Source organism: Pundamilia nyererei, unplaced genomic scaffold, assembly GCF_000239375.1.
Source record: "Pundamilia nyererei isolate P.nyererei 1_Seehausen unplaced genomic scaffold, PunNye1.0 scaffold00006, whole genome shotgun sequence".
Lineage (NCBI taxonomy): Eukaryota > Metazoa > Chordata > Actinopteri > Cichliformes > Cichlidae > Pundamilia > Pundamilia nyererei.
This window is the reverse complement of record NW_005187407.1, coordinates 1,901,266-1,923,395: the sequence shown is the minus strand read 5'-3', so window position 1 is coordinate 1,923,395 and position 22,130 is coordinate 1,901,266. Positions and strand designations below refer to the sequence as shown.

General features: G+C 40.8%; 3 protein-coding genes across 7 annotated transcripts in view; 2 read left to right on the top strand and 1 right to left on the bottom strand.

Annotated features, from left to right (window-relative positions):
* The first annotated feature begins 319 nt into the window (after nt 1–319).
* LOC102193895 (ubiquilin-2) lies at nt 320–8,330 on the top strand. The gene is made up of 12 exons (XM_005722384.1): nt 320–662; nt 3,159–3,301; nt 4,541–4,635; nt 4,808–5,070; nt 5,259–5,396; nt 5,495–5,497; nt 5,613–5,625; nt 5,771–5,892; nt 6,026–6,109; nt 6,335–6,450; nt 6,544–6,715; nt 7,744–8,330. The coding sequence occupies exons 1-12, from the start codon at nt 531–533 to the stop codon at nt 7,885–7,887; spliced, it is 1,425 nt and encodes a 474-aa protein (XP_005722441.1). The 5' UTR covers nt 320–530; the 3' UTR covers nt 7,888–8,330.
* Nucleotides 8,331–11,137: 2,807 nt separating this feature from the next.
* LOC102202819 (IDNK gluconokinase) lies at nt 11,138–17,977 on the bottom strand. Of its 4 annotated transcripts, none has more exons than XM_005722035.1 (6): nt 17,831–17,977; nt 16,265–16,346; nt 15,806–15,836; nt 15,604–15,690; nt 13,758–13,801; nt 11,138–12,995 (listed from the first exon to the last, which is right to left on the bottom strand). In XM_005722035.1, the coding sequence occupies exons 2-6, from the start codon at nt 16,300–16,302 to the stop codon at nt 12,626–12,628; spliced, it is 570 nt and encodes a 189-aa protein (XP_005722092.1). In that variant the 5' UTR covers nt 16,303–16,346; nt 17,831–17,977; the 3' UTR covers nt 11,138–12,625. The 4 variants fall into 4 exon arrangements, with proteins under 4 accessions (XP_005722092.1, XP_005722091.1, XP_005722093.1 ...); XM_005722034.1 differs by having other exon boundaries at nt 17,835–17,977; XM_005722036.1 differs by lacking the exon at nt 17,831–17,977 and adding an exon at nt 17,339–17,360.
* A 287-nt stretch (nt 17,978–18,264) lies between these two features.
* The window catches only part of frmd3 (FERM domain containing 3), a 55,328-nt gene continuing 51,462 nt past the window's right edge, over nt 18,265–22,130 (top strand). For both annotated transcript variants that reach the window (XM_005722033.2, XM_005722031.2), the window contains exon 1: nt 18,265–18,778. In XM_005722033.2, coding sequence (XP_005722090.1) covers nt 18,674–18,778 — 105 coding nt within the window. In that variant the 5' untranslated portion in view covers nt 18,265–18,673. The remainder of the gene's footprint in view (nt 18,779–22,130) is intronic.

Here is a 22,130-nt window from a genome sequence, read left to right as displayed (position 1 = left end):
TAGATGTTAACATGAGCCAGATGAAAATAAGATACTTTAAATCTGCTTGGGTCAAATCTCAAAAGGAAGAAGGATTTAAAAATTTTTTAGACTATTGTCATCAACTACCACTTATCACCTGTGCGTCACCTTTGGAGGCTGTTAAAATTATAATGATTCATTATTGTTGCTGGAATGAGAGTTTAAAAGTGAACTGAGAGCATCTAGGATTTGAACTGCTGTCTGATTTTTATGGTGCACTATATCTTTAAGTTAAGTCTGGTTACATAACTGGCTTATTATTAAGTATTTTATTTTTGTTAGTCGAAGTGCACTCAAAAACTGTTATAACAGGCAGCAGGGGCATCAGATCTGTGCATAGAAGCAGCTAGGTGTGGGCTTTGCGTGTCCACCTCAGTGACCGGTGTGGCCTCAGCTGGCACACATCCGCACAACTAATTGCCGAGTCATCGGGACAGACACGCAGCCCGCGTCGGGACGGTGTGCTCCTGCTCTGCACCGTGTTTAAAGCCCCGCGGGCCGGACAAGTGATGTCGGCAGCAGTGAAAGACGAAACTACAACACCGAGACACCGCCGCAGGGCTGAAAGGATCCACGTTACCGTCACAAGTGTCACGGAGAGCAGAGACTTCATCGTTAGAGGAGACTGCACCGTCAGACAGGTCAGGGAAGCACAATCAGCCAGCTGGCCTCAGAGCCTTGTAATAACAGGCTGACAACGTCACTGAGACTTTTATTTTCATGCCATAATAGACTGAAATTAATGTTTTTGTTAATTTACGTGGCTAAAGAACTAAGGGGGCGGATCACTAAAGGTACTAATGTGGTATAGAAATTAGAATTGGACTCATGTGCAGCCCAGAGTGCTAATACAGATTTATTATGTGAAAAGTGACTCTGCACGTTTGAAGATTGTTTTGAATGGAATAACTGTGTGAAAAGAGGCAAAAAAGGAGTATTTTTTAAGTATTTAGCACGAAGTTGAGTACTAGCTAAAGAGTGGCCCTGAATCCAGTAACAAAATATAATTCAAAGGCCACTTCATTAGTTACATCTGGACGCCCTTTAAGTTCGTGGTATAGATTCAACAAGGTGCTGGAAGCAGTTATCAGCATCTTCACATGACATGAGAGCATCGCACAGTTGTTGTTGTACATCACAGGGGGTGGCTGTAGCTCAGGAGCTAGAGCACGCCATCTACTAATCAGAAGGTCGGTTCAGTCCCTTTATATCTGCGTGCTAAATATCCTGGAGATACTAACCCCAAGTTGGTTTCTGATGCATCTATCAGAGTGTAGATGTGTGTGCGTATGTTTGATAGAAACCAATGAAGTACAGTGCTGCTGTATGAATGGACGAATGAGGCATGTTGTACACAGGAACCAGTCCATTTATCATTTACATCCATGTTTGACATCCCAAAGGTGCTCCACTAGATTGAGGTCTGGTGACTGTGGAAGTCATTTGAGTACAGTGAACTCATTGTCATGTTCAGGACACCAGTGTAAGAGGATTTGAGTTTTGTGGCATGGCTCCTTATTGTGCTGTAAACAGCCATCAGAAGATGGATAAAGGGTCGCCTTGGGTCACAGTGACCACCAACTGTACTCCGGTAGGCTGTGGTGTTTACGTGAAGCTTAGTTGTACTAAGGTACCCAAAGTGTGCCAGTGAAATATCCTCCAAACCATTACTACACCACCACTGGCGAAACCTCTGATACAAGACAGGATGAATCAATAATTTCCTGTTCTTTACCCCAAATTCTGACTGTGTACCATTTGAATTTCACAGCAGAAACTGAGACTCTTCAGACCAGGCAATGTTTTCCCAATCTCATACTGTCCAGTTTTGCTGAATCATACTTTTAGTTTCCCATTCTTAACTGACAGGACTGAAACCTGCTGTGGTCTCCTGCTGCTGTAGCCCATCTTGTTCAAAGTGTGACGTGTTGTGTGTTCAGAGACGCTCTTCTGCATGCATGGTTGTAAAGAGGGGTTATTTGAGTTGTTGCGTTCCTTTCAGCTTGAAGAAGTCTGGCCATGCTCCTCTGACGTCTGACATCAAAAAGACATTGTCACCCAGATAATGACCACTCCTTGGATATTTTCTCTTTTTCAGATCATTCTCTGTAAACCCTAGAGACAATTATGTGCTAAAATCATAGGAAATCAGCAGTTTGTAAAGTGCTCAGATCACCATGTCTTTCTCAAACAACCATCGCCAGATCACCTTTCGTTCCTATTCTGATGCTCTCAACATCAGCAGCATGTTTGAACTTCAGCAGGTCATTTTGATCATGTTTTCTACTCTAAATGTTTGACTGGCTGATTAGATATTTGTGTTTAACTAGCAGCTGAATAGTTGTACCTAATGAAGTGGCCACTGATTGTATGTTATTATATGTATATGGGTGTATTCAGTGGGTTTACTGTTGTCACACAATTCAAAATCATATATTGGATTGTAGTTACTGGTTTGTTAATGTGTATATCACTTAAATCTTTCCGCCGGAGATGATTATATGTACGCTTTATTTATAGTCAAACCGCATAATGTACCATGTATGGAATGCCAGGACTGCCATAATTAATTAATTAAATACACTATTAAATAATTAATTCAATGTGTCAATAATTAATTAATTAAATATGTCATAAATATGTATTTAATTAATTATTGACACATTTAATAAATTATTTAATGCCGTATTTAATTAACTCATTTTGGCAGTCCTGGCATTCCATAACTATGTAGATTCCTATTTTAAAATCTTCAAAATAATAATTCACTGAATTCCTAAAATAAATGGTGTGAAGTGCAGAGTACAGTATTTGCTTCCAAAAGATAGTAAATTTAAGTAGAAAACACCATAACATGAATCACTTAAAGTAGAAGTACACTGGAACTGTACTTAATTAAAGTCTTGAATAGTCATACTCTGCTACATTGAATTACTGTTTCTTTCACTGCCCTCATCTAATGGATTTGGTGGAGAGACCCCAGGATGGAAGTTATATTGGCTGGTGCCACCCGAGGCCCCTGTCTGGATATGCCCCTGGTGTCTTTGCTGCTGATCTTTGAGCTGGTACAATGGGGGTTATCACCATTAAATACACCATTAAATAACAATGGGGGTTGTGTGTTTCTGTGTGTGCAGTTTAAATGGGGTCTGTCAGAGCACCTGGGAGCCTCAGCAGAAGAGCTGGTCCTGATCCACTCCAGTCGAGTCCTCAAAGACTCTGAACCCTTGAGTCACCTTAAAGGACTGAATGGGTCGGTACGCCTCAGCATGATCCAAAGGTATGAACAACCTGCTCTGTTTATGGCATGGGTTCATGCCGTCGCTAGTAATAAACCAACATTTGGTATTAATAAAGATAAAGAAAATAAAGATATAGGTCCAGATTTACTAAAAGGGGCAAAATTGTATGTGAGTCCAATCACCCAAATAGTGCTCATAGGCGTGGTGAGTTTATTGGGAATTTACAAAAAATTGTGCTTTTTTCGAAACACAGTGTAGTCAGTTCATTTCAATATCAAGAAAAAAAATAAGACAGATTTTACTTTCTTTTTTAAATTACATGTCACATATGTCAGTAAATCATTGTGTGCGCTTGTGTTAAATATTGTTCCTCCTGTGTTTTGCGCCTTACTTATGCAACAGAGTCAGCTGCAAAGAACTTTAGTGACCTCTTAAGAAAATATTGCAGACAAATCTGGCACTAATAAAAGGCAACTGCACATTCATTAGCTGTAGCTATATTTATTATTTGCTTTTAAATCATAGTAAATATTAAAAACACTGCCTTACATTGGATACCACATGTACCACATTGGGACTACACAGCATTTTTATTCTTTGCTGTTTATTGTGCATATTCAGAGAATATTCCACATTTTTATTGGCTCTAGTTTTCAAAGTGCAACAATACAGAACTTTCACTTTTCGATTTGGCTTTTATAAAATGTCTGTGCAGAGAGCAGGGAATATAGAAATAATATATAATATAAATATATAAAAATATATAGCCTCATGAAAAACTACAATAAAACCCAGTAAAATAAAATATTAAAATAGAGCAAATAAAATATTAAATTTGTCAGAATTTAATGAGTGTCTTCCCAAAGCAAATCAAATAAATCTATGAAAAAGCCAAGCAAACTACTTATTACTTTGGAAGCTTGTGGAAGGTGAGATTTTAGAGTACAGGGAGAACATTACATATAAGTCACATTTTAGGTCGTATATATAAAGCACTGGTAGTGTCTCCCACTTTGTCCCACATCAACGTACATTTTGCTCCACATTAAATTTGATAGAATTTGATCACCCCACCATCACATGAAGTATTAAACAAAATATTATGTCTGCAAAGATTCTCAGTCAGAGATCTGCACACTCTGTCTGCTCTTTAAAATTAAAATTGTAGAAGTAATTTTAAGTAATAAGTAACTTCTGCCTTCAGGTTCCTTTGATATACAGTCTATTTATACCAAACTTGTGTAAAAAACAAACAAACAACTGGGTATCTGTCTTAGGCCTCAGCATTCATCTGCTCCACCTCCCACTGACCCAGACCTCCACCCTGAACCGGATAACATCACACCTTCCCCTACTTCTCCTCTCTGCCTGGGTAAGATGTGCAGAACACGGGAACTCTTCTCGCCTTTAACTATTTTCATAAATCTAGTTTGTGGTTCTCATTTCTCCAGACTTCTTTGTTTGAGCTTCAGCTGTTGCTCTGTACTCAGCTCCTCAGTGAACTTATAATCTGTCATTCTGTTGATTCCACCTTGTTTCTGTAGTAGAAGGTCTGGACAGCCTTGTCCTTGAAGACAGCGGGACTAGCTTCTTCCCGGAGCTCCAGCGCCAGATGGAGAACAGATTCCTGGTGGACCCAGAAATGATGCATCGTCTCCTGGGCAGCCCCTTTGTGCAGAGCACCCTCTCCACCTCTAGCCCTCAACTTATCAGAAAGCTCATTCTGTCTAATCCCCAAATTCAGCAGCTCCTGCAAACAAACCCAGAAGTGGAAGATATGCTTAACGACAAAGATGTCATAACACAGGTGGGTATAGTGGATGTCAGAGCACTGTAACATCTGTACTAACATTAGAGTATAGAGTAGACACTTGCAAAAATGTTGTTATTTTAACCTTTCTAATTTCACTGCAGTATGAGTACAGTTGCTTCCTCCTTGCCTGATTTCTCCCTCCGATATTTTGAGTATGTTTTTGCACTTATCTCTCTTTCCAGTTGCTGGAGCTCATCAAGAACCCTGACATGATAGAAGAAATGATGAACAATGAGGACAAAGCTTTAGAAAATTTGCAGTCAGAGCAGGCAAATCCTGAAGTCATTACTGACAATTCTGACCCAGAAGCAAAATTACAGGTGTGACTTTGAAAATGATGATTATTATTAGGTCAGGTTAAACTTATCTTGTATGCTTAACCTGTTTTCTTTTTAATATCTGCTTTGCCTTTTACCAGAAGGTAGGAGCATCTGCATCGGTGACTACATCACCCAGAAATCACCACATACTGGAGGGTGAATCCAATCAGACGTTCTCTGGTCACTTGACAGATCCTCTCAGTGAACTGACTGCCACATCCAGAGCTAGGTCAAACTCTCAAAGCAGCATCACAGCAGGCATGAGCTTTATGCTTGAGGCATTCTTAGGTTATATGTTTTTAAATGTGTTAAATATTTTAAAGATATCATTGAACTGCTTTTTAAAATATTCTATTAATGGCTTCCTGCTTCAGGCATGCAGTCACTGCTAGAAGAGATCACTGCCAGTCCAGGTCTATTGGAGAGCCTGCTGTCTGGGCCATACGTCAGCAGTCTTTTAAACTGCCTTAGCCAGAACCCTGACCTGGCTGCACAGGTGATGCATGGACACTTTAATTCTTAAATGTGCAGTATTTTCACTAGGCAACTGCAGGACAACATTTCCTTCTTCCTAAACAGCAGAGATATCTTATATAGTTCATCCTGCTTTCATTTTTGCATTGTTGCAGATGCTTCTGAGCCACCCTTTGTTGGCTGGAAATCCTGAGCTGCAGCAGCAAATGAGAAAGGAGATCCCTGTCTTTCTGCAGCAGGTCTGCTTATTCCTCTAACTGTTAACCTGCTGTCTTTCAGCTGGATTAGATGTCTGCAATACATTAGGAACACTAATAATTTTCTTGTTCCTGGACAGATGCCATGGTTTTTCATAAAATCCATGTAGATATGATCATCTTTAGCAATGCAGGAAAACGATTCTACTCTGACTCCGTTGCTCAGTGGGTATGATTAATAACTTTGCCATTATCAATAATGTGCAGATGCAGGCTCCAGAGCTGCTCTCGGCCATGTTGAACCCCAGAGCCATGGAGGCTCTGTTGCAGATCCAACAGGGCTTGCATACTCTGGCTGCAGAGGCTCCAGCTCTCATACCTGCGTGAGTAAAAACAACCTAAGGAGATCTATTGTGGTGGAAGAACTGTGTTTCAAAGACAGAGAAACCTTATCGCCAGTCTTGCCCGTCATGCAGGAATGCTCTCGGAAACACTGGAACAGGTATCGGTGCCGCTTCTGAGCATCCATCTGACTCCATTCCGAACAGCCAATCAGGAAGCGGCCAACAGGCTGCTTCAGCGACAGAGCAGCAGCAGCAGCAGTTTGTACAGCAGATGCTACAGGCCCTGGCTAACACTAATAACGAGGTACTACCTTATAAACTTTTTGTCTGTCTCCAACGTTGAGTCTCAATTTAAAATATCAGTAGTAAATAGCATTTTGACAGTAAATGAGAATTTCCCTTAGGCAGGCAAATGATACACGCCTTTGATATTTAGTGATTCAGTACTTTTAAAAAACTACGCAGTATAAAGAGTGACTGACTGCTTGATATCAGCTTGCATTAACAGCTGCTGGTATGAATGTGGATAAATTAGAGTAGCACACTACATCTCATGGAGCCAAATGATGTCTAATTTGTTCAGTGGTTTAAACTATTTTACATTTTCACCTACTGAAGCAGGTCCAGCTGGGCCTCAGTGACTCAAATTCTAGTTAATCGTTAAAGTTTCAGAGTCAGTGCTTCTACTTGTGGATCCAACATTTACTTAGTGGGTTACAGCCCCGGTAGAGTCGCTGTTTTCTGGTGGGAAGGAAGGTGGCATTAGTCTTTCCCTTTCTTAGATACTGACGCTTTTTTCCTGCAGAACCACTAAACTCGGCTGAGTGCTGCCAGCATTCAGCTCTGGTGGTTATTGCCGCAGAGCTTTTTGCTGCTTACTCCAGTGTGTGAGGGAGTGTGGTTCTGACAAACTTATTGACTTATTTCTCTTTTTTGCTTTCGATTTTATTGCAGTGCTCCTTTTTTATCCCCCGCAGCAGCGACTTGGCCATCTCTTTGAGTTCAATTATTCATAAAAACTTTTTTTCATGCCGCCTCCTCTCCTTTTCCTCCCCAAAACATTTACCTTTGTTTCCCACATTGCCTGGACTTTCTTCTGATTCATATCCAGATGTTTTTGCACCTGAAGGGAGACTCATACCCAAATACCCAGAAACAAAACTGGGTGTCTGGGTTAACAAAATCACTAAATCTGGGAAGGTTTATTAATCTTTTCCAATTTGTTTAAAAGGATTCACAATTAAATCGCTAATTATGATCTCATTTTGAATTCTTTCACACATTATTTTAATAAGTAAGACTTTAAATAACTCTTGTGTCATGTTGTGTCAGGTCCATCACACAGACAGAGAGTTCAAGGAGGAGCTGGAGCAGCTGAGCTCAATGGGCTTCAGAGACAGGAAGGCGAACCTTCAGGCCCTCATCAGCACAGGAGGAGATCTCACCACTGCTATACAACACCTGCTCAGTCTCTGACACGTATTCATCCGTGCACATATACACTGCAAAAGATAAAAACATAAGAGAATAAAAAGCCATACTTACTTGATGCACTTTCAAAAACTAACTTATATCACACACATAATGTTAAACTCTGTTTGTTGTCCTACACTTACACTTTAAACTTCAGTCAAACAAATTAAAGGTCTGAGGATGGTGAGCGCTGTATGCATCTATGATATTGAGGTATACAGGTACATGTAAAACTGACTGAGAAGTGAGACAACAGGAGGAGGATTTTTACATCCTTATTGTCCTTGAAGTGTGAGTGTGTGGGTTAATATTAGAAACAAGAGAACACAATGCCTTTCACTGTCTTATATGCACCAGTCATGGTCTGTGTAGACTCAAAATTCCCCAAAAGTTGAGACACAATGTAAAATGTAAATAACACCAGAATACAATGATTTGCAAATCTATTAAACCCATATATTAATTTTAAAAAATGAAAAAAAAAATAAGTTCATTTCATATTTGATGGTATCGTCCTTCCCAAAAAAGTTGGGTCAGGGCCATGTTTACCACTGCGTAACATCCCCCTCTTCTTTAATCAGTCTGTAAAAATCTGGGAACCGAGGAAACCAGCTGCTGGACTTCTGGGAGAGAAATATTGTGTTTCTTTGTTGTATTTTTCACAATCCTCCAAATCTTTCCAGTTGGTGAAACATCTGAAAGGCAGGCCAGTTCAGTACCCAGACTCTTCTACTGAGTCGTGCTGTTGTAATAGATACAGTCTGCATTAGCACTGTGTTGCTGAAATAGAAAAGCTGTCATCTGGATGGAGCATACGCGTCTCTAGAACCTCTACATACCTTTCAGTGTTGATGGTGAATTTTTAGATTTGCAAACTTCCAATTCCTACACACTGATGCACTCAAGTATCATCAGTCATTATTGAACTGAACGGCGATAACAAGCCAGATAGTTTTAGACAGTTTTCAGCGTCCGTATTTTCCAGAATTTCAAAATTTTTTCTGTGGTCATTTTTGTCACCACAGAAAAAATTTCCACGTTGTCCATTTTAAACGAGCTTTGAGAAAATGGCATGGATCTGGATCACTGTTTACATGCGGCTTCTTTGTTGCATTTAACCTGCATGGTGAACTGCGTTCACAGACAATAATTACTGGAAGTGTTCCTGATCACATGCAGGGATTTCCAACACAGAATCATGTCTGTTTTTAATGCAGTCCAGATTTTTTAGAATTTATTTTTTTTTGATAATATTATGACAAAATATTCAAAATCTTTGCATTGTGGGAAAGTATCAGAATTATTCCACAAATTGTAAACTCACTTTTTTGGTGAATCACAGGCCACTTTTACTTCTGACAAACTCTGCCTCTCGAAGATGCTCTTTTTATACTCCATCACGTTACTGACCTGTTGCAGATGAACAAAATCAGGTGTAAAATGGGCATTCAATATTTTGTTTTTCTTTACTAAAATGTACTTTTCTGGTCTTCCGTTGCCCCGTCCCAACTCTTTTAAGATGTGTTGCTGCCATCAAATTCAAAATGAGCTCATATTTTTCCAGAAATAGTGTGCGTTTATGAGATTTGCATATTATTGCATTCTGTTGTTATCTACATTTTACACAACAGCCCAACTTTTTTGGAACCAGGGTTGTTATAGACTGTAGACGTAAAACAATGCAAGTTTGCAGAAATATTCACATTGTATTGTTATTATTATCAGAATCGGAATACTTTATTGATCCCTAGGGGAAGTTATTTAATCTCTCTTCTGCCACACTTTAAAGCTCAGGCCTCTTCATGTTGCCACCTGGACAGTCTAATGAAAGCTTTTAGCACCCTGAGACAGTCAGATGTCCTGGATGCACGCAGAAAATTTGCACTCTCATTCTCAGCCAACAGACTGAGCCAGGAGTGCAATATGTTCCGTGATGTTCCCACTCTGTCTAGCTGCTACTGCGGCTTCTGCACCACAGGCTCTAAAGACCGTAAATAATTACAAAGTTTGTCTTCGAACGTAGACTCAGTTTCAGAAGACGTTCAAAGAAAGAAGATGACTTTATGCAAAGTCCAAACCTGCTTGGAGGTCAGTGTTTATCTTGAGGTTAGACGGGTACAGAAAGTGAGGTTTGCACAGCCAAGAGAAAAATACATCAGCCATGAAATGCCTGATGTGATGCTTTCCCTTAAGCTTGAGCTCTATGCTGCAGTATTTTTGCACCATAAGGAGCAGGCTCATTTATCTCCTTGTGGATTTCACGAGCAAACAACAGACTGAGCAACATCCTTTAGACGACTCGTGGCTCTGTTGTAAACAGAACTATTAAATGCTGTTATTTACTTTGAATTCAATTCTGTTGTTTCTCATTTATGTAAATACGTGCTATTTGTTGCTGAATTTATGAGGCTTTGTATAAGATGCGTTTCCTCCACGCCTCTGTGTTCAAATATAATGTTCTGCAGTTGTTCTGCAGTAGGGTCAAACAGCAGCATTAGTTTAGCAGGATTTTCTGTGGCTACAAATTGTTCTTTTTGGGTAATAATGTATTAAGAATAAATATGATTAAGTATTTAATCCACAAAATTGTAGAAATAACACTCCTCAAAGCTTTTCTTTCTAATATCTAAACTTGCACTACCCCACTAGAAACACTAGGTGGCATTTAGAGTCTTTTAGTATGGCTTGTATGAAAATCAATTTGAATCTGAGATGTAGCAAAGTAGGTCAAAGTTAACTCATTGTTATTCTCATGTTATTGCCTACAGTATTAGAATGTAAGCCAGAAATCCACATCTGCATGCTCACCTCTGCAAGATATACAAACTGGGTCAAATGTGTTATTCCACTTACTGAAACTGTACAGACCCGTGCACTGAACAACATTAAAAGATGTTCTTAAACTGAGAGCGTTCCTCTGCTTTCCATTCCTGCCTTTTGGGGGCTTACAGCTACCTGACACACGGGACACGTACTCTGTCATCAGATGGATGCGCTCTGCTTGACAACCTGCATGTGTTTGTCTGTTGCCGCCAGACTGGGGGGGTGTTAATCTCCAGCAAAGTGTGTGTGCGGCTGAATGTGTGAGATATGAGAGTAGCCGGGAGGGGGGGTTTCTGGATTAGAAGCTCCAAAAATATTCGGGTTGAGGTTTGTAGATGAGTCACAACACTAGAACAGCTCCACAAGTGCAGGTGTGAGAGAGTGTGTCTGAGTGTTTGGTCTGAACCTCACAGAGGGGAGCAGTGAAGTGTTCAGGTTAAATCTCTTTAATGATTCGACTTTGTTGGTGTGAAGATTTCAATCTCAGAAGAAACTTGTTATCCTGAAAATGATAAAGAAACATTCTCAGCAGAGAAGACACTGTGCAGAGTTTTCTAGGGCTCTAAAACAAACAAAGATGCTTATGTGACCTGACTATCTTTGGGTTTGTTGAGGACAATCATCAGGACAAATAAAGAGCTTCTCTAAAGGAGATTCGTCACATGTTATCACTATGAAAAGAAGAGAAACACAGAAAAACCTAAAAGCTGGTCACTTAACAAAAAACAATTAGATTTGTGTGGAGTGGAAGATGGTGCTATCTGGCCTTAATTAAGCACTCTGGTCTTAGCAGTACAGAAGGGCGGTACCTAAGGCAGGACACACCCCCACAGGCAGAAATCACAGCAGGCTGTAAAAACCTTTTATCTTCACCATGGCATATTCTTAAAAGATACCATCCTTAAATACGCACAAACCGGTTCAGTTTCAAAGCTTACACACATACACACAATGCATTTATTAGAATGGCACCTAAATATTTAAATGTTTGCAACCAGCTAGAAAATCACACATACTGTGTATTCCACTCTTCACTAAATAACTAATGAGCTCGTCAAGCCTGCCACACTCTGTGGTTTTACATCAAGACTGAAACAGTGATTTATTTCTCATCCTCACTACAAACCAGACATTAATTAGCTATTCAAAAGGGACTAGAACAACAGTAAAGGCCACACACTCTGTGTTGTTCTACTTAGGCAAACTGCTGGTGCTAAAATGTCACATGACAGTGTGATTACACTGATGTTCATCATCTTAGTCTGTCATGTTGACATGTTAATCATTTCTATCACAGCTTTGTAGGTATTTAGTTTTCAAGTATCTAAAAATATTAATTTTGTCCTAATAAAGGCATTAATCATACTTTTTATTACTCCCGAGGCCTTAAAATCTATTACAAAATTTACAGAGATGTTATATTTCTGTAAAATTATATAGATTTAAGTTTATATAAAAATGGGCTCCATGTTGTATTTAACTTATTCACCTTACATGCTAAAGATGCCCACAGGGACCCCAGAAGGAGACACCACACCAGCCCTGTGGAGTCACAACTTTCCAGTCTTTGTCCAAGCCTGGGTAACTAGGAGGGGAACATCAGGAAGTGCATCTGTGACAATATAATAATCGAACATGTGGATTCATCTACTGCTCAACTGTTTTCAAGATATTCAAGGGAAAGAGGGAAAAAAACCCAAACATCTGATGTCCACTGTCAAGCTCGTGTGCCAGTCCATCGAGTAGATGCTGGATGTTTTCAAATAAGTGGAAACTGTGACTTCCTGGTTGCTGTGGAGAGCCACACAGGGAATCACCAAAGTCATTCAAATGTAATCCTGCAGGATCCTGAATATTTGCTGAAATATCAATGTTACAGCTGCTAAGGATCCCATGTGGTCTGTTGTGGTGGTCAAGGCTACGCTGGTAGCCCTGACCTGTGGTCGATTAAGTGCCTTTCAACCTCCACAGCCATATCATCGATGCCCCTCTGGATGTCCAGTGTCAACACATTCTCCTCATCAGACGGAGCCTCTAAAGTATCAAACTGGGAACGCAGCATGTCGGCTTTCATATAGTGACCCCTCCGGGCCACCATCCTCTGGTAAATGAATTCATAGTCACCACGAAGGAAAAGAAAAAAGACATCAGGAGAAGCCGGAGGGAAGATTTCTTGGTCTGTCTCCGAAGGGGAAGTGAGGGCTTTGGAGCCATGGAGGAGGATCCGTCTGTACTGGTGCTTCAGTGCAGAGCACACCAGGAGAGCATCAGAGCCTGAACTCCTCTCTCTGTGACAGGAAGACATGAACATATGTACAAAGTTGCTGAGGGCAGGAATGAATAACTACTGAAGTTCAGACTGAAAAAAAATAAGCTTAAAGTAAACTTTAGTCTCAACAACTAAAGAGAAAAAGATTGACGCAAGGACGAGCGGATGGAGAAAAATAAGTGCATCTGAGTGTGGAAGAGTTAAGCAGAAGGACTCTTTGATGTTGCCGCTGACGTTTTTAGAAAAAGACGACACACTTTTTGCTTCTCCCTCACCTCTTTTCCTCACTTAATCTGTCTTTACTCCCCAAACTGTTTTTCCTGGCTCTCTGGTTTTCATCTCAATTTTCACGACCATCGTTGACATTTTTTCTCTCTCGACAATTTCATGCCTGCACATTCTCACCTCGCTCCTCTGCTCTTCAGCTCTACCTCTAAACCCATCATCTTCTCCTTTATGTCATAAAAAATACCTGTTTTCATGAAACGTGTGTGTGTGCAGTTGGCTTACAGCAGATATTAGGGTAAATTGCCACAAAACACTGGTGGCCATCAGTTTTACCCCCTCAGTCACAAGATTTTTAGAAAACTTGACCTTTGACCTTGACTGTGAGGTCGAGGTCAAAATCCTGCCGCCTCGCCCTCCTTTTTGTAACCTTTGATGTGATGACAACACCCCCCACATCAACCTTTAAAAGGCTGATGGGTTAAAAAAAAAAGCCAATGTTGTGTCCTTTGAAATGATAGAACTTATGTATTTGTAGAGATTGGTTAGCGCTCACCTCTGAATGACTTCGTGTAGTTTGAGAAGCCACGGCAATCTGTCCTGCAGAGACAAAGAAATGCAAACGCTAAACACAAAAACTGATTTTTGTTGTGCACAGCTTAGTTTAAGATTGTGTATTTAACTCCTTTAAATAGTTTTCCAGCTGGTGTGTATATATATATATATATATGGCTAAAAGAAAAGTCACCACATGGATTTAACTACACAAATAACTAAGAGCCTTCCGCTGGGTAATTACTGCGGTGAATATCGTGTTTCGGCTGGCAACAAATGATTTAACACAAACTAACGACGTGAGCAGCTCCTCATTTGTTAAAGAAACATTTTGAAAGACATTGTGGAAAAAAAGGGTCAAATTATTGACTTGTATCAAGCAAATTGTAAAAAACTGCAGTACTCGTGGCCTTAAGAAAACCACATATCAGCGACGCTAATTGGGGAAAAAGAGCTCTGATATTCCAGGAGGCAAAACAAAAAGGTCATGTGGTCTGAGGAGTCCAGATCTACTCTGTAATGAGTGGAAAGAAAACGGTAAAGGGTAAGAAGAGAAGAGGATGAAGTGCTGCAGTCATTAACCCCACTCCCTACCACACGAGCCTGTTATGAAGTGGGGTTGCTACAGCTGGTCAGGTCTAAGGTTCAGCAACATTATGTGCCCAAAAATGAGGTCAGCTGACTACCTGAACCTACTTAGGTTCGATCAGGTTTTTCCATTAATTAATATTTTCATCCCTATTGGCAGGGGCATATTCCAAGATGACAATGCCAGGATTCATTGGGCTCAAATTATGAAAGTGACTATGGAAGCGTCAGACATGTTTTTAACTCTGTGACTGGACACCACAGGGTCCACCTTTAAAGCCCACTGAGAATCTTTGAATTATGCTGGAAAAGACTTGAAATCTTGTCTGTTTCCTTCAAAAAGACATTTGATGACCTTCCCTGTACTGTCATTTACAAGTTAGAACACTTTGGTATCCGTCAATGAAGATGTGATTTAATGACTATTACAATAACTTCTGGGTAACAGTTTTCAGCAGATTAAACCCAGAGAAGGTACTTCTCTCACTTTTGACAATCAAACATGTGGTTCAACCTATGCAAGCTCCTCAGGAACACAGAGGCTGCACAGATCTGACTCACTCCCTTGCATGCAGGTTTCTGAGCGCGCTCATGTCCTGTTTGGTCACGCCAACCTCAACCTGCCAACTCTAATAGTAGCATGAAAGACACATTTTGCCAGAGCCTGACAGTAATCCTGTATTTACATTTCTGCTCCACTCCTCGCACATCATTTATTCTCAAACTGCCAACTGTTGACAATTTTTAAAATATGCCAAAGGGTTGGACGGAGCACGTCCCTGGGTAATTCTCCTCGCTGTTCAAAGCAGACCTCTGAGTGGGAGGTTATCATCTGCCACCAAACACCGCTACCGGTGAACTGCTGCCAAATGCTGGCGGGGGCTCCTCTGCCTGTAAGCCTGTACACTCGACTTTGGCAGGAAGCCAGACAATTGTTTGGAGGGCTCCCTTTATTTAAAAAGTCAGCATGGACGGGGAGGAGATGAGCCCTGAACAAACAGATAATAAATGACTGAACTGAATTTCAGGACTGACGGTTGTTATGAAAAGTTCAGCATCGCTCCCTGCTGCTTTCACTGTCTGCACGACTGAAGCTCCCTCCGGCTACTTGTGGATTTTGTGCATTTCTGCAAGTCAAACAGAGTTATTTAGTCCTGACAGAAGAGAGACTGAACGCCATAAATGATTGACATGTAAGTGAAGCAGACAGAATGCACACTCACACTCAGACACACACACACACACACACCTGGGCTGACCTGATCTGTAAGCGCTTCACCGCGAGACATCTTCTCGATGTTCTCCCGTGGGTGGAAGTCATCCCCTTCGTACAGGGGCCAACCCAGCTGATGGGTAAACACACATGGACAGAAGAGTATTAGGCACACAAGGAACCAAGAGGGAGGTGTGTGTGTGTGTGTGTGTGTAGGGAGGTTGTTGGTTAGAGTTGAGGCTACTTACCTTTTCAGATAGGAAGATCCCAAAGGTGCTTCTATATTTAAAATAAATAAATAAAGAGTATCAAGGACAAAACTGGTTTAGCAACGTTTGAGAAATGTTGCAATAAAACAACTGTCAGCATCCTTTAATATCATAAAAATATGATATTATTAACTAGTTTTGAAAATATTCACTTTTTTTGGACCTTCTCTTTTAGCTGTGAGAATTTTCTACTTCTTTTTTGTGCTGTTTTCACTGTCTTAAGACATTGTTTTTATGTCTTTATTTGTTGTGTTAACCACATTGAGTTTACATGTAATAAAATGTGTAATATAAATAAAATTGCCATTGTCTGTCAATATAATCTCTATTAAACAGGGTATCGTTATATACTGATGGTTATAATGGTACAGAAACAGCTCATTTACTTTTGTTTCACAAAACTTATGCATGAAATACATGAACATACTGTGTACATACTTTCCACAACCCGAGACTCCCATTATGATGTAGATCATCCTGGTTGTGGTTCTTCATGCACTATATTTAAAGCAGGTTTTTCCTGAAAAGGATTAAACAAGAAAAAGGAAATAAATATATCTGATTGTAAGATTTTAGAGCTTTAAAGTTTAAATCAATATTAATAAATTATTGTAAAAAATACATCATTAGAAGTGAAAAGCACCCACTGAACATTTTACTTAAGTCAAATTAATAATGACAATCGTGAGAACTAACTGGCCATTTTATTAGGCACACGTGTTCAACTGCTTGTTTACACAAATATCTAATTAGCCAATAACACAGCAGTAACTAAGTACATCAGATGTGGTCAACCTGCCGAAGTTCAAACAGAGCATCACAAAGGGAGATGAAGGTGATTTGAATGTGTCTGAGTTTTTCAGAAACTGCTGATCTGCTGGGATTTTCTCACACAGGCATCTCAAAGGTTTACAGAGACTGGTCTAAAAAAGAGAAAATATCTCATGAGCGTCAGTTCTTTGGGATGGTACACAGTCAGAAATCTGGGGTAAACAACATGAAATTCTTGATCCATCCTGTCTTGTATCAGAGCTTTAGCTAGAGATGGAGTGGAAATGGTGTGGGGGATATTTCACTGGCACACTTTGGGCCCCTTGGTACCAACTGAGCTTCAAGTAAACACCACAGTCTACCAGAGTACTGTTGGTGACCACGTCCATCCCAATGACTGTTTTCTGGAGTCATTGGTCCATCCCTTTATAACCACAGTTTAACCATCTTCTGATGCATACTACAAAGCTCACAACAAGTCCTGCGTTGTAACAGCAGTACAGGCTGTTGCTGGTGGTGTAATGGTGTGGGGAATGTTTTTTGGCACATTTTGGACCCCTTGAAACTGAATTGACCATCATTTAAACCCTTTATAACGACAGTGTTGCTATCATCTGATGGGTGCTTCCAGTAGGATGCCATGCCACAAAGCTCAAATCATCTCACACTGGTTTCCTAAACATGACAATAAGTTCACAGTCGCCAGATCTGAATCCAGTAGAGCATCTTTGGGATCTGCACCTGATGCTATCATGTCAGTGTGGAGCAAAAACATCTGAGGAATGTTTCCAGCACTTTGTTGAATTCATGCCATGAAGAATTAAGGTAGTTTTGAAGGTGAAAGGTGGTCCAACGTGATACCTCATAAAGTGGCCGATGAGTGCATGCATAAATGTTTTCTACAGCTGATGATAGTTTCCTTAAGGACTAATCTGCTGGGTTGTTTTTTGTTTTTGCTCTGTCCAGTTAACTGGACGTTTAAACTGTAACCGATGCCGCCGTTATAATGAACGGGTGGAGCTTCCGTAGCTATAAAAAGCGATCAGTTCTTAAACGCGGAAGTCCAGCTGAAGTGCAGCCTCCCACTAAAATTCAATTCAATCTTTACTGGCAGACTTTAGTACGTTTACAGTTGCTGTTCGTTAAAGAAAAACCAGCCTCGGTTTTACGTCACGAAAAAAAAAATCAAGCCTTCCTGAAAAGCTGAAACAAACAGTAACAAAAATGTGAGACCTGCCTGCTAAACGTGACTCCGGCGCAGGAAAGAGGCGATAACATCCCGTGAACGAACGATTTGACCAAGGCCTCTGGCTGTTTTGCTAAGGGACGTGATGACGCACAAAGCACGTCGCTTACGTTAACAATTAAAGGGACCGCGGTGTTGCGTTACAACCAAATTGACTCTGACGTCATTACCGATGGAATTAATTATTTAATCTCAGTTTGAGTGTCGTTACAATGAGGAAATATCAGTAACAATACATATATATTATATGAGTTTTATTATTTATCGCTAACGCAAACATTTAAAATACATATGGAAGGTAAAGATGCCGTTTTTGCAGCATCAGCAACCTCTGAAATAATAACACTTGTTATAATTGGTAAATAGTTATAATCAAAGGGTATCCACGGGGCAGGGCAATCTACACTCGCCAGGTCTCCCGTGTCATTTGGACGTAATTGCAATGAGGAGCAATGAGAAGGGTCACAAGACACTTGTGAAGTGGGGTTGAGCCAGAGGGAGAGAGAGAGAGGAGGAGGAGGAGTAGAGGGAAAACCATCCTCCGTCCTGTAGATCCATCAGTGGGCAGGCTGGAGACGGATGAAAGCTCTCCTCCCATCCTTCTCTGCTGCATCCATCCGCTCTCTTATCCATCCATCTAACCATCCACCACCCCATCCACCTATTCATCTCCAAGGGCGTCTCAAGGGGTGACAAGACCCGACTGAACGGCAATGTATACGCGGACGCGTGCGTGTGCGTGAGTCATCCGTGTGCGTGAGCCTCTGCGCGCGTCTGGTCTTGTCTGTGGAACCTCCGACATGAGGGGCTGAAACAGAACCGACAGAAGGATGAAAATGCTCCGGTTTCGCAGCCCCAGCCTCCGCTCCTTGGACCAGGAGATACTCTGTACGATCCGGTTACTGGACGACTCCGAGATCTCCTGCAGCATTCAGGTAGATTAAAGCCCTGCGCGTCTCATCTACCAGTCCATCTCGTAGTCTTTGATAATTGCGAATGTCACGTGGACGCAGTGGATCAATTTTACGCAGGCATGGAGAATTAAAACTAGGGGGCTGCAACAACCTCACGCTTATTATTATTATTATTATTATTATTGTTATTATTATTATTATTATTATGACTCGTCGTTTAATAAGAGCTTGCTCCTTAATTTCCCTTCTGCTGTAAATTACTGGAGAGGTTGCTGCCTTGCTCAGACGATTCAGGCAGTGGAGAGAAAACAGCAAGCCCAGTAGCGATCCATGCATTTGCGTTGTGGTCACCGTGGCTAGATGTGACTGCCATAGAGTGAAGTCTCATGAACTTTGATTTATAGAAGATAAAACGATGGAGCGCCATGGGCGTGGTGGTGATGATGATAGTAGTGATAACATGGACGGAAACTGTTTGAGTTATTGATTGCAATTATGAGAGGCTGTGGCTGGCTGAGTGGGAGAGAGACGGAAACACTGATGTGCTTTACTTGTGTGGTCTCATTTCTGTTTGCCACAGAGATGATAATACATACCCTCTACCACCAGCAGCAGCAAGTGTCTTTATCAGACAGTGAAGACAGTCACTGTAAAGCACTGAGTTCGTGATGCAGGTATTTATGCTGAGCTATCTCCATTGTGGAGAAACCGAGTCTATAACTATCACTTTCAATTGCTTTTTGCAGTTTGACCTAACATGAGCTGCTGAAAAGATCTGCAACTTACTTTCAGTTTTTTTTAATTTCTGTTAAAATAAATGTACCCACATATATACCAAGAAAAAAATAATTTTCATTACTTTAAAAATGGGCTTGTGAATAATATTAACAGGAAAAGATCAACTCTGTGCTTTAATATCTTTAATGTCACATAAAGGTGTGGCATAAGTCTTTCCAAAAGCATCCTTTGCTCTGCTATGTGTCATGCGTTTGTCAGAAGTCCTCTTATTTGAAAGAAGAAGAAGAAGACATTTTTTGCTGCTCTCCTAGTGTAGTTGGTCCCACGTTTGTCCAAAAAGCAAAATATCGTTGGTTCGATTCTGAAAAGAGACACAAATCCCACCGGTGTGTGTCAGGAAGGGCATGTGTTGTAAAAAAATAAAAAATAAAATCTGCCATACTGTCCAGTATGTGGTGATACTGTGTCTGATCCTGAATAAATATATATGTTAGTGCAGAAAAGGGGGAAAACACTATTTACCCTGAGACTGAATTGAGATCAGGAGAAATAGAGTGAAATAAGTGAAGACATTAGCTCAGGCAGACTGATAACCGAAGCACAAAATTAAAACCACAACAAAACTGAAATCCTGTCAAATCCAAATCAATGTGCTTTGTAAAACCCGATCCTTGGATCCAGTCAATGAATCCTTTAACTATCCTCACCTGAGATCTAACGCTGGGACATTTTAAGACTGCTTGAACAAAGGAAAGTATAGATTCCTCCAGTCTTCACAAACAAACTAAATCCTGTGAGGCTCCACAGCCCCTCCAGCCCTGAGCTGCAGCTGTTGCCAGAGAGATAAACATAAAATCCCGTCAGTCTTCCAGTTTATGATGCATTATTACACATAAAAACTTATGAAATGCTGAACAGCAAATAAGTGCCAAGTCACAATATGACTGGATTCTATTGCACTGTGCTATGGTTTTTTCACTTACATCTTCAGCACTGCACCAAATCCTCCTCACAGCTGAAGCACCTTGTTGACAAGCCTGAGTTGTACGGGGCTGAGGGCGAAGTGAGTGCTCAGAGCTCAGAGCGCCACCTCTTCTCGCCCTAAACCGCCTTCGGAGCGAGTTGTCCGCTGGTCTGCTGTTTAACCCGAAAGACTGAGAGCACTTGCTGCATGTCAGACTAGCTGTCTCGCTGGTTTCCTGCATGTACTCAATCAATGATTTAAAAAACATCTTCAGGTCCAGTGGAAGAGAAGGAGGAGAGCAGAGAGAGGAGAGACGAGATTGGCTCTGTTTTCTTTGTGTTTAGTGCTGATAATGCATGTGCAGTTTCGTGCTTGCGTCTCTGAGAGCACAAGAATGTGTTAAACTGTGTACATGAGTATTAAAGCTTTTACTTTTTTTTTTTCTAGGAGATGTGAAAGCGTGTGTGTGCTTTTATCCATGCGCGAGAGTATTTATGAACGATACGGAAATGGACGTTTATATTTCTAGCTGACTGCATTTTCCAGGGCTTTCTTTAATGGCTTTGTGTTCCGGTGCTGAGCTGCTCCTTCCTACATATTTCATGACGTTTCCTGTGCTCCTCATGCTACACTTCTGCTTCTCAACAACAGCGCGTCTCCTCTTACCGCTGCTAGGAGACTTCCATCTCTTACTTTATCTGCTCTTTTTTTTCCTCTTTGCATTTCTTATTTTGTCAGCTTTTCCCAATTGTCCTGCATATGTAGGTCAGAATAAAATGACAAACATATAATGAAAATAGGAAAATTGAAAGAACTGTGTGTTTGAATAGTTCCTAAAATGTACTTCTGAGCACAAACCACGACTGAATAGAGTGTAATGTCAGTCTGGGATGCCCTTGATTCCTTTAACTTTTCTCTAAGGCATCAGTTCAGTTGACTCTGGATTAAAGACACTGGTGCATTAGCTGCTCCCTTTGGGGACACAGTATTTGGCACTGCATAGATAATCCTGAAGACTTTAAAGTCTCGAAACACCCCACTCAGTATAATTACTTGTAAGGCAATATCCAGCGCAGTGCAGAAAACAAAGGGATGTTCAAGTGACTTGAACAATTCAAGTAACTTTGCAGTCGTTTTGCACTTTGCTAGGTACACCTATCCTATACCTTGTTGATGTCAGAGGAGAATGATGAGGCAGCTTTGAGCCGACAGGAAGGCAAAAGTAACTCAAATAACCATTTGTATGGAGAAGACCATTTCTGAACACACAACATCTCAAACCTTGAAGCAGGTGGGCTAAAGCTGCAGAAGACCACACTGGGTGCCGCTCCTGTCAGAATAAGAAAATTGAGGCTCACCAAAATTGGACAATAGAAGATTAGAAAAAGGTTGCATGATTGGATGAGTCTCAGATTATGCAGTGACATTTGGATGGTAGAGTCAGAATTTACCATAAACAGCATCCTGCTTTGTATCAAAGGTTCAGGTTGTTGTCGATGTATTGGTGTGGGGGATATTATCATCAATTAAGCATAATTTAAATGGTACTGCCTACCTGAGTGTTACTGCTACTTCATGATCACATTGTAGCCACTTTCTCTGATTCTCATCATGGATGTGCAGCTGAAAAACAACTGCTGCTGCTGTTTGTTGCTGCCTGCTGCTAATTAA